At 35.9% G+C, this 12,359-nt stretch overlaps 1 protein-coding gene across 10 annotated transcripts in view; it reads left to right on the top strand.

Moving 5' to 3' along the window:
• LOC127659554 (glutamate receptor 2) overlaps window positions 1-12,359 on the top strand; it is a 65,142-nt gene that overhangs the window by 43,670 nt on the left and 9,113 nt on the right. For all 10 annotated transcript variants that reach the window (XR_007972552.1, XR_007972550.1, XR_007972551.1 and 7 more), the window contains exons 5-12: window positions 4,360-4,413; window positions 4,513-4,671; window positions 5,053-5,220; window positions 5,483-5,587; window positions 5,704-5,811; window positions 5,898-6,104; window positions 8,666-9,033; window positions 9,936-10,134. Coding sequence is in view for 7 of the 10 variants with exons in the window: in XM_052149418.1 (XP_052005378.1) it covers window positions 4,360-4,413; window positions 4,513-4,671; window positions 5,053-5,220; window positions 5,483-5,587; window positions 5,704-5,811; window positions 5,898-6,104; window positions 8,666-9,033; window positions 9,936-10,134 (1,368 nt within the window). In the remaining 3 variants the exon portion in view is untranslated. The remainder of the gene's footprint in view (window positions 1-4,359; window positions 4,414-4,512; window positions 4,672-5,052; window positions 5,221-5,482; window positions 5,588-5,703; window positions 5,812-5,897; window positions 6,105-8,665; window positions 9,034-9,935; window positions 10,135-12,359) is intronic.

Below are 12,359 nucleotides of genomic sequence, written 5' to 3'. Positions count from 1 at the left end.
ACTTTGTAATAGGCCTCCCTCCTCTGGTACCTAGGTCATTTTGGTAATTGTAGACTGTTTCTGCAAGGCAGCCCATTTTGTGCTCTTGCCTAAGTCCTCCTCTAAAGATACTGCCACCATAATCTTGAGTGTCCATTACCATGGTATTCCTGCTGATATTGTGCCTGATCAGGGACCACAGTTTGCTTCCCGTTACTGGAAGGCACTCTGGAACTTGTTTAACACCTCTGTAAGTCTTTCCTCAGGGTACAATTCCCAGTCAAATGGTAAGACAGAATGCGCCAATCAGGAGAAGTATTTGCGATGCATGTTCTCTGAGAAGCCCAGCACCTGGATCCAAAAGCTAATCTGGGCAAATTCTGCACATAACCAGATGCTATGCTCCTCTACAGGCATGTCCCCCTTCCATGTCCAATATGTGTTTGAGACGCCATTCTTTATTATTCCCAGATACCTAAGGTGGTGGTCTCTTCTGCGCAAGCTGCCAGTGCCAGGTGTAAGAGGTCTTGGAAGAAAGCCAGGGCGACATTCAAATGGGCTTCCCAGCAACACCAGCACCCCAGGGCAGCGGGTGTGGCTGTCTACTTGAAGTCTCCTTCTGTGCACAGATCTCCCAATCCCCCCCCCCCACTACATAGGCCCCTTTACAATAGGGCAAAAGTTCAACCCGGTGGCCTTCCCAAGACACTCTGGGTGAGTCCAGTATGCCATGTTTCCCTTTTAAACCCATTCTTACCTCTCCTTGGTCGCTCCCTGTTGCAGGCGGTCCAGCTTACATGGCCTGGAGACTGATGGACTCACACCGGGTAGGCAGGGAAATCCAGGCCTATTCGACTGGGAGGGCTATGGGAATGAAGAATGCTGCTGGTCTCATTTTGCCATATTCCGACCCCACCCTCATCCGAGACTTCCAGCTGGAGCACCCAGACCATCCTGGGCCACTTGGAGGTGTCCGTAGAGAGGGGTGACTGTCATATTTATATCAGACACCAGATGTTGACAGGCTGTGTGACTCCACCCTGATCCTGAGAGTTAATTCTGGTCATCATTATGTCAATAGGTGCACCTGAGACTGATTACCACAGGCTATTTAAACCCCTGCCAATCTGAACTCATTACTTTTTCATGTGCTGGAGAGTATTCTGAGTGGAGTCTTGATTTTGGACCTTACTGGTGGACAATTTCTGTTTTCTCCTTGAAATTTGAGTTTTAAGAAGACTTTTAGTTTGTTGTTCTTGGTCTTTTTTCCACTTGTGGAGTGTGTACCTTAGCTTTCTTTTGTTTACCCTGTTTTTACCCCTCGTGGTGTTTTCTGTTTTTTTCTAATGTTTAATAAACTGACCTCAATTCTGACCCCTTCTGCTAGTGATTTTGCTCATCTCCTGTGTGTGACACCTCAATAGTCTATTAGAAACAAATACATTTATGACAAACTGTATAGTGAGTGTCACTTCAGTGGAGTGGGCCATAACGTTTGTGAGACTGCCTTGTCACACTTTTTCCCATTCTGTTTCCTGTCTCCTCTCTGAATATTTTCTTTAATACTAATAATAATACATAAAAAATGTATATAAATGTAGTTTTGCTATAGTAATATTTTAGTACCATGTGTTTTAGTAGAGACCATAGATTTGATGCAATTACAGTAACAATGGTGTTACTACATTAACATGGTGTTTATATACACTCACTGAGCACATTATTAGGAATACCTATACACATACTTATTTATGCGATTTATCTAATCAGCCAATTGTGTGGCAGCAGTCCAATGCATAAATTCATGCAGATACGGTTCAGAAAGTCCAGTTAATGTTCACATCAACCATCAGAATGGGGAAAAATTGTGATCTCAGTGATTTCAACCATAGTATGATTGTTGGTGCCAGATGGGCTGATTTGAGTATTTCTATAACGGATGGACTACTACAGCAGAACACCACGTTGGGCACTTTATTGGGATCATAGTCTTCCAAATAATGTGCTCAGTGAGTGTAGTAACCATGTTTAATTTTGTGGTTACTTTTATTTTACAACAAATACCATGGTGATATTATGGTATACTATATTATGGTATACGATACTGTAAAAATCCATTGCATTCATCATTTTTGTAAAGGAAGGTTAGGGTTAGGATTAGGGGTTGGTGTGGTGAGTCTGTGGGACTCTAAATAAACACAATACCTACACTGCATTGATGACCCTGTACTATTCAATTAGGGGTGCACATATTATCTGCCACTATATGCAGTAGGGTGCAAAAAGAATCTACCTTTATTTGCACCAGGGTTGGTATGCAAATAACATTTGCCACAATTTTCACTGGAGTGTATATAGCGTCTACCTTTATTTGCACCAGGGTGCAAATAGCATCTGCCTTAAACTAGACATGGATTAAAGTGCATTTTTTAAAAACAGTTAATGTCTTAAAGGTTCACATCAGATGGTTACAATTTAGATGAAATTGTTACAAAAGTGGAGATAGTAAATATGTAGATGAAATCAGTATGCATACTACCTGAGTGAAGAAGATCAATAGATAGAAAGAGAGAGGTTGGTAGAGATGGCATTGAGAGCTGGAATATGACCTGAAGTTCTGTAACCCAGCTTCCCAAGAGAATAGCACAGGGAAAAGAGTCAGCCAGAGAAAAAGAGGAAGAGCACCTGTTACAGTACAATCATCTTTTATCTGTTACTTGACCATGTGACCAGAACCAGACCTGATACATTTAAACTGACCAATCAGTTGACCACACTGTTACCCCCAATATACCAGAGTTGTGACCATTTGCAGACCCCGAATAACCAAACACCACAGCCATTGGGCAATGGCACCCTCTGTATGCCTTGGAATGCAAAAGGTCTCTTTCTCTAAGGAAATGGGGGTTGCAACATAGAAATACATTCCTTTATAGGGCCTATGTTTCAGCGTTATAAAACTAACTTAGTTGAACTTAACAACAGTCAATTCTTCTGTGATTTTTCTTTAACTGTTTCTTGCTTTATTGAAAAATTAAAACAACAATTTTTGTTTTAATTGATTAAAGCAATATTTCCAGATGAAAGTTAAATTACTCAACAAAAAAAACCTGGTTCAATAATCTGAAAAGCAGTTATATCTTCCTGGGTTGAGTGCAATGATTGGCAAGCATTCACTGGTGACAAAATGTATATAGCAATATAAATGCCGGTCTGAGTTTGAATTTGTTAGTCCTCATCTGATTTGAATCGAATGTAAATAAATATGTTAAAATATAAAAGTTTTACGTTTTAAAATTACTTTTTTGTTTATTGTCAAGTTAGTTTATTAAATAATATTATAATTATAATTTTAATTATAATTATCAAAATGTATTTAACAAAACTGGCAATTTTTCAAGACCCTCTCTCTGTTGATCTTGATTGCACCACTTAGTGGTGAAGCCTAGAAGCACCAAGTGAAGATTGTGCATCTGCAATGTACAGCTTTTCCTGCAGTTCCAAGATGTACAAGGTTGAATTTCCAAACAAATTAGAAACATTACAATTTTAGAGGCAAATTTCCAAGTTTCCATGGGCCAAATATTACCTGTCGAATAATAAAGATGAATTAAAAAAAAATCTCATGAAATCTTATTACTGAAATGTCTCCATTCTATGCAAAACTTTATTCATTGTTGTGTTTGCATGTGTAATTAGATATTTTGTACAATGATTATGTTTTATTTGTTTGGAGAGACTTTTGGACACTAATTTTTTGTACTTTTATTATTTTTGTAATGCTATAACGTTTGATTGTTTTTTGGTGAAGCAACACAAAATGTTTCTCAGTTACAGCTGACATTATTGGGAATGAAACTAAAGCAGTTTTTCGAAGCCACCTTATTTACACCCAGAGATATAATGTCAAATCAGAAAAATCTGAAAAATGTAAATTTTTGGCTAAAATATTTATTTGTTATTTTTTGCGATTCTTCAGCAGTTTCTTGGGCTGAGAGTCTTAGAATTTATCATAATCAATATCATTATAACATTTAAAAAGCTTTCTTTACAATGATACCAAACACTTGACCCTCCATGTTATTTTTTTTTTGTTATAAGCTTTTAATTTTTATATGCCATTGAAACAGGAAATCTTTAAAAACACCCTCAGCTTAAGGTGTTTTTAAAGATTTCCTGTTTCAATTAAACTCCACAAATATCCATGTCATATGTTGTTGGAAAGCTCTCAAAGAGTAGAATACGGCCGGTGGGCCCATCCGAGTTTAAAGGGTTAATATTACAGTATACTATTTCATTTATGTGTTTGCCTAATTATTCCTTTATTATGGCACATGTTTAATTCATGCACTTTTTCATTTTTCAATTTTCTCTTTCCAGGTCATAACTATTGGCAGACATGTTAAAGGATATCACTACATCATAGCAAATCTGGTAAATTAATTATTGACTTAACAATACCAAAATGAAACGTTCAATATTCTGTACTTATCTTTCAATACACCTATTTAATGCACCGCACACTGTTTTCAGGGATTTGTGGATGGGGATCTTTCAAAAATCCAGTATGGTGGAGCCAATGTATCAGGCTTTCAAATTGTGGATTTTGATGACCCTTTGGTGTCCAAATTTGACCAGCGCTGGGAAGCACTTGAGGAAAAAGAATATCCCGGAGCTGACAGCAAGATAAGGGTTAGGACAGTGTGTGTGTGTGTTGTGTGTGTGTGTTTCAGACAATTTGTCTGAATATGATTAAAAGAGATATGCAGGTAATTACTATGTGAACAAAAACCTCTTAAATGTTTAAATGTCCTTGTTGTACAGGCTAACTAATTGACCATCTGCAGGACAAGCTTTTAGTCATTTTACAATCTAGATTAAAATGTGGTCTCATACGTCTTCTGGCCAGTTACTTTGTTCTTATGACTAAGTAGGTGTTTATTCCCTGAGATTTCAAGTCAAGTGTTTCATCTTACTTCCCCACTAAATCCTAAATATGCACATCATATTATCTTGTATGTACCTTTATAAATGATAACTAATCCTGCACCATCTCTCTCTCTCTGTGTCCAGTATACTTCAGCACTGACCTATGACGCAGTACAAGTGATGACTGAGGCCTTCCGCTACCTACACAAACAGCGAATTGACATCTCCCGCAGAGCTAACAATGGCGACTGCCTTGCCAATCCTGCTGTACCATGGGCACAGGGGGTGGAGATTGAACGTGCCCTGAAACAGGTGATGGCCATACCAACCTGCCCCATTAGCAACAACAAAGCTTGTTATATAAGAATACCTACAGTAATGACACTATTGTTAGCTAGAGACATTGATTTCTAAAGGCATTTTGGAGGGGGACAGTTTGGACAAAGGTTTAATTCTATTATTTATACTTTTAGGTATTGTGGAGTGTTTGAATTTTATATTAATTACATGGCTCTCTGGAATTCCTGATTCAGACAAATTTTCCTATACTGACATTCATATCCTTTTCATGCAGGTGAAAGTTGATGGTCTTACTGGAAATATTCAGTTTGACCAATATGGAAAGAGGGTAAATTATACTGTCAATGTCATGGAACTGAAAAACAACGGTCCTGTTAAGGTAAGACTCAGTTCTGGGAAAATATAAATTGGAAGAAAGGGGAAAAAATTACCTCTTTCATTTCACAATGACTTTCAACTCTGAACATAAACCTGACAAATCACTCTCTTTTTTAGATTGGCTATTGGAATGAAGTGGATAAAATGGTCGTGACAAAGTCTGATCTCTTCCCAAATGATACAATGGGGCTGGAAAACAAGACTGTGATAGTCACCACCATTCTTGTAAGTCTCAATTGTGGTCTTTTGAAATGTGTGCACTGTAGTAAAGCACAGCTCTTTGACGAGGTGTTTCCTGTCATCTTTTGCAGGAAGCACCATATGTAATGCTGAAGAAGAATGCTGACCTTTTTATGGATAATGAAAGATATGAGGGCTACTGTGTAGACTTGGCAGCTGAAATTGCCAAGCACTGTGGATTTAAATATCAGCTGAAAATAGTAGGAGATGGAAAATATGGAGCCAGAGATGCAGAGACAAAAATCTGGAATGGAATGGTTGGAGAGTTAGTTTACGGGGTAAGAGAAAGAGGATATTCAAACATATTAAGTTGATATAATTGATTATATCTATCAAGTATTTGTTGTAGTCTTAACTGCATAATTATCAGCAGTGATTTAATTTTCCCAGTTCAATTAAAATAAAAATTTTACAATGATCAAGAAACATTCTGTTTCAAACAATAGATTGAGGATGTTAAAGGGATTGTTCACCCAAAAAATGAAAATTCTGTCATCATTAATGCACCCTCATATCATTCCAAATCTTTATGACTTTATTTCTTCTGTGAAACACAATAGGAGATGTTAGGCAGCATGTCCAAGTTGCGCTTTTCCATACAATAAAAGTGAATCGGGACAAATGTGGTCTAGCTCTAGAAATGACAAAAAAGCATAAAAAGTAATATATACAAATCATACTGGCGACCTGTCCAGGGTGTCCCCCGCCTTTCGCCCAATGTTAGCTGGGATAGGCTCCAGCCCCCCGCGACCCTGTACACAGGATAAGCGGTTGACGATGGATGGATGGATATACAAATCATGCACTGTATTTCAAGGCCAAGACAAAAAAATAGGGTTTACACATAACACACATCCAACACATTGCACACGAATATATTAAACTGTTCATCTCAAGCACAACTGTTATTAAACAGTCATGACATTTGAATTATTCATGAATGAAATGCTTTGCTTAAATTTTGAAGTGTTTTTAACTGCCCCATCCTTCAGTAACAGTTAATTTTCAAAGCATGAATCGTATTATGCATGGTTCACAAGCAATCCACTCCAACATGAGCCAAAAAAATTATATAAAATGCACACAAATAGTCCAGAGTGGTGAAACTAGACACACCTACATAAAATATCATACTGCACTGAGGCACACATAGCTGGAAACCCATAAAAATTGCTAAAGACATCCATCTTACACAAAAAAAAATCCTGTTAAATTTATGGTAAAAAACTGGCAGCTGTGGTTGTCAGAAATTCACAGTAAAAATACAGTAACCATGCCTCAGGCTTAACGGGTTGTAATTTTAATGCCTGTATGTTTTAAATTGCATTACCGTTCATATTATTAAATAATAGAAACTTAATACTTAAAACTTCTGAAATGATAAAAATCTGCCTTTCACTTTAGATTGAATTGTTACTCACTGTAGTAAATACAGAAAGGCACATGATAATATGAAGTTCATCAATTGTGGCCTTTCCAAGAGCAATGACCAATAAACATTAAACACCTTCAGGGTAACAAATACTGTATGAAATTAAAATAATGCAATAAACATTAATGTAGATAAGTGATATTAAAAATAAGAACAAACATAACTATTCCCATAAAATATAATGACATTTGTTGGGTCATGCTGGGAATTCTGGTAACGCTGATTATTGTTTATTTTATCATAATTTTAACAATAATTTACCATAAAAAGTACATGTACTTTCTTGTTAAATGTAATATACATTTTTACCATTAATTATATGGTAAAATCATACCTTTTACATAACAAAGGTAATTTTCACATCATTTAACGCTAAAATTACATGTATTGTCTTTTTAAATATATTATAATTTTTTACCATATATTTTAAGGTAACTACCCATTAATAATTTAAAGTTTTACTTAATGAAGCATTTTTACAGTCTTAAAATTACTGAATTTTTTTACAATGTAGTACGTTTACATACACTGATGAGCCAAAACATTATGACCACTCAAAGGTGAAACGAATAACGTTGACCATCTCCTAACAAGGCCACATAGAATTGCCTTTCAGAGTTGTAACATGACACGGCAGTGGTCAAAGTGTCTGCGTAGTTTATGTTAATATTCAAAATAATTCAAAATAGTCGAGATGGGTCCCCTTTGGTGATATGTTAGGAATAGTTAGCCACACAAGGCCTCCACTCTCAAAATGCGTGCCAGGGGGTGGGGCCAAGGGTGCTATGACAAATGATGTGGGATGTGTAAATACAATTGAGCAATGTTTCGTGGTGTCATGAGCAGACAGATTTCAAAACGAAACGTTTGATCAGGGTGCCAACTATAAATGCTCTTTTTAGACGGGGGGAAGTTTTGAGTTCTGAAATGTTCAGTATATTTTTATAGTACAGTTACTTCTTATATGTTTAAATATCAAGGAAAATTGATGCTCCATTTCATGACCCCTTTAAATAAGTCAGTTTAATTATGTTTGACATCAATAATGCCAACTGTCATTTGTTTAAATACTGTATACAGAAGTGAGAATGAGGTATGAGAGTTGGTGTGTTTGGTCTGTTCCTCACATAAAGCTATTTTATAGCATCAGAAGACTTAAACTATATAATGCCAGAGTTGTATGGGCAACAGTTATGGTATTTTTATGGTCATTTTTGGAATTTGACAGCCCCTCTCAACATTAATTTAATTGTATGGAAAAGAGCACCCAGGGCAATCCACTAAACTTCTCTTGTGTTCAATGGAAGAATGTCAGTCGGTATTGGAATAACATGAGGGTGAGTATTACAGAATTTTCTTTTTAGGGTAAACTATTCCTTTAACAAAATGCTAATTCTTTCATTTTAGAAAGCTGACATAGCAGTGGCTCCATTGACTATCACCTTAGTCAGAGAAGAAGTCATTGACTTCTCAAAACCATTCATGAGCCTGGGAATCTCCATCATGATTAAGAAACCTCAGAAGTCCAAGCCTGGTGTGTTCTCCTTTCTGGACCCACTCGCCTATGAAATCTGGATGTGTATTGTTTTTGCCTACATTGGTGTGAGTGTGGTGCTCTTCCTGGTCAGTCGTTTCAGCCCGTATGAGTGGCACACAGAAGAATATGAGGATGGACAGATTCAGACCAACGAGTCAACCAATGAGTTTGGGATTTTCAACAGCCTTTGGTTCTCTCTTGGAGCTTTTATGAGACAAGGATGTGATATATCTCCAAGGTTTGTTCTTTACCTCTTGATTGTGTAAATAATGTTAGCTTAAGAATAAAAATCTAGACTTTTGTATAAAAACATAAAGCCACACAGAAGCCACAGCCTTCATTTTTGTTTAAAAAGAGCATGCTCAGCACATGTACATTCATATAGTGATATTTATAATCAACCAACTCATTGCAGTTTTTCATTGTTATATGATTGTCTTTGTTATTTGATTTCAATATAAATGTTATCTAAAAAGACAAGACCCTAGGGGAAAAAAACAAACATGCAGTGACTCGCATGCAGTGACTAAAATGTGTAATACTTTACTATACAGCTTACAGTTCTCTAACAATTATCCAAAGATTTTATTGATTTATATAAATAATTAGTATCTGTGCTGAATTGACGAAGTAATTAAATTAATGGTAACTCTTTAAAATAAGCTTAAATCAATAACATTAGTAAATGCATTAAGTATCATGAACTAACAATGAACTTTGTTAATGTTAGTTACTAAAAATACTATTGTTTATTGCTAGTTCATGTTAGTTGATAGTGCATTAACTAATGTTTTTTTTTTTAAATGTATTACTACTGTATGTGTTGAAATTAACATTAACCAAGATTAATCAATGCTTAAAAGTATTGTTCATTGTTAGTTTATGTTAACTAATGTTGTAAACTAATGTAAAAAAAAATTGAACCTTATTGTAAATTGTTACCAAATTAACCGTATTAAACAATGTAAGAACTGCAGAATGGTGCTTAAGCATTCATTCACAGATAAAATGTAGACTGGTGAGTTTTATATTGAGTATATTTTATGTTCAACATTTGCATAGCCTATTAGCTGAGAATGACAACTTAACTGTGCTCCTGCTGTCATGTCTAATGAATCCCACTGGCCAATTTTTCACCAGGTCTCTTTCTGGCCGCATAGTTGGTGGAGTATGGTGGTTTTTCACCCTGATCATAATTTCATCCTACACGGCTAACTTGGCTGCCTTCCTAACAGTTGAGAGGATGGTGTCTCCAATTGAGAGCGCAGAGGATTTAGCAAAGCAATCAGAGATTGCTTATGGAACTTTAGATTCCGGTTCAACAAAAGAGTTTTTCAGGGTAAGATGTCAATTCTTCTGCATGTAACGCTATGCCTGTGTTCTCTATAATTTCTGATAATATGAAAAAGATCCACAATTGAACACCCCAAAACAGAACACTTTGCTTATACTTATTTTTTTTAAATATATATATATTATTATTATTTTTTATTAACTTCGGCATTTTATTTTAGTTAGTATTTTCTTGACCCTTTTAAACAGTTTGTGTAATTACTATATTTGGGATTTTTTTCATGCATCAATAATCTGAAAGTTTTCCTGATGATTATCAATATTTATCATCCTTTTTTTAAAAGATATGAATCGGGCTGCTTATTGTGCAATAGTATTTGTCTCTTAAAATATATTTCTCAACAAAAATTTGGTCAAGTGTGAGTGGCAGGGTAACTTAAAGGGGGCTACACACCGGACACGTCTGGCGAACGACATGGTTCGTTCAAAAATTAAACAATTATTTTATATGAATGTACTCAAACTGATGCTGCTGTCGTTGGCGGGCAAACTCAATAATTTGCAGCGCCATTGATCTCAACGTGTATAGTTTTCCATTAGAGTTGACCAAAATCATTATCAAAGGACAAATATTATTTACTCTAGCCATCATTTGATGAAATATTACACTGGTGGCCAAATGTTTGGAAAAATGTACAGATTTTGATGTTTGGAAGAACATTGGAACTGTAATTCACCAAAGTGGAACTTATGTAAAAAACAGCACCATCACTATTTAAGTCTTTTTTGATCAAATCTAGACAGGCCCCATTTCCAACATCCATCACTCCAACACCTTATCCTTGAGTAATCATGGAAAATGTATTATTTGGTACAAGAAAATCACTTGCATTATATCAAACACAGCTGAAAGCTGTTTAGTTAGTTAAATGAAGCTTAACATTTTCTTTGTGTTTGTTTTTGAGTTGCCACAGTATGCAATAGACTGGCATGTCTTAAGGTCAATATTAGGTAAAAAATTGCAAAAAAGAAACATCTTTCTCTAGAAACTTGTCAGTCAATCATTGTTTTCCGGAATGAAGGCTATCCAATGCTTGAAACTGCCAAAAAACTGAAGATTTCCTACAAAGGTATACAATACAGTTAGTCTTCAAAGAGGTATCAAGTTCTAACAGGGAAAGAAAGAGATGTGGAAGGCCCAGATGTACAACTAAACAAGAGGATAAGAACATCAGAGTCTCTAGTTTGAGAAATAGATGTCTCACATGTCTTCAGCTGACAGCTTCATTGAATTCTACCCACTCAACACCAGTTTCATGTACATCAGTAAAGAGAAGACTCAGGGGTGCAGGCCTTATGAGAAGAATTGCAAACAAAAAGGCACTTTTGAAACAGAAAAACAAAAAGAAAAGGATAGAGTTGTCAAAGAAACACAGACATTGGACAATAGATAATTGGAAAAGAGTGTTATGGAGACTAACTCCATTGAGGTTTTATGGGATCAGCTAGACTTTAAGGTGTGTGAGAAGTTTCCGACAAGACAGCCACATCTATGGCAAGTGCTACAGGATGTGTGGGGTGAAATGTCTCCTGAGTATCTGGACAAACTGACAGCTAGAATGCCAAGGATCTGCAAAGCTGTTATTGCTGCACATGGAGGATATTTTGATGAGAACTCTTTGAAGTAGTTTAAGTTGTGAAAATTTTTCAAATTGTAATAGCCATTTTTCACATTATTAATGTCATGACTATACATTGTGATCAGTTGAATGCCACGAATAAAAGTACCAATTTCTTTCCATAAGAGCAAAATCTGTACATTATTCCAAACTTTTGGCCTCCATTGTATGTATATTTATCTTTCATATGACCTGCACACAATGTATATTCAGTTTCAAGGATTTATTTTTCTGTTTTGACAGCTTAAATGAAATCTATTCAAGGCTACATATAGAGAAATTGCACAATAATTTTTAATTGTTCAGTTTGTGCTGTTACACTAGTTTCATACACTAACCTGCAAACACATCAACGTCACTTTGTTCATTCTTGAAGATGTAATTTTTGTGTGTATGGTGACTAGATCCACAACTGCCACCTACACCGCATCATTATCCTACCCTCGACCGGTTGCAGTAAATGTTATTTCACCCCCTTGTTGTCCCCAACACTATTAATACAGACCACATTAAATGAAAGGCCAATTAACAGTGAATTGGAAAGCAGACAAATTAGGCTTCTAATTAAAATGTCGGCTTATAATAATATATT

Source organism: Xyrauchen texanus, chromosome 19 (genome assembly GCF_025860055.1).
Source record: "Xyrauchen texanus isolate HMW12.3.18 chromosome 19, RBS_HiC_50CHRs, whole genome shotgun sequence".
NCBI lineage: Eukaryota > Metazoa > Chordata > Actinopteri > Cypriniformes > Catostomidae > Xyrauchen > Xyrauchen texanus.
The sequence above is the reverse complement of the archived record's forward strand: the minus strand, read 5'-3'. Positions and strand labels throughout refer to the sequence as shown.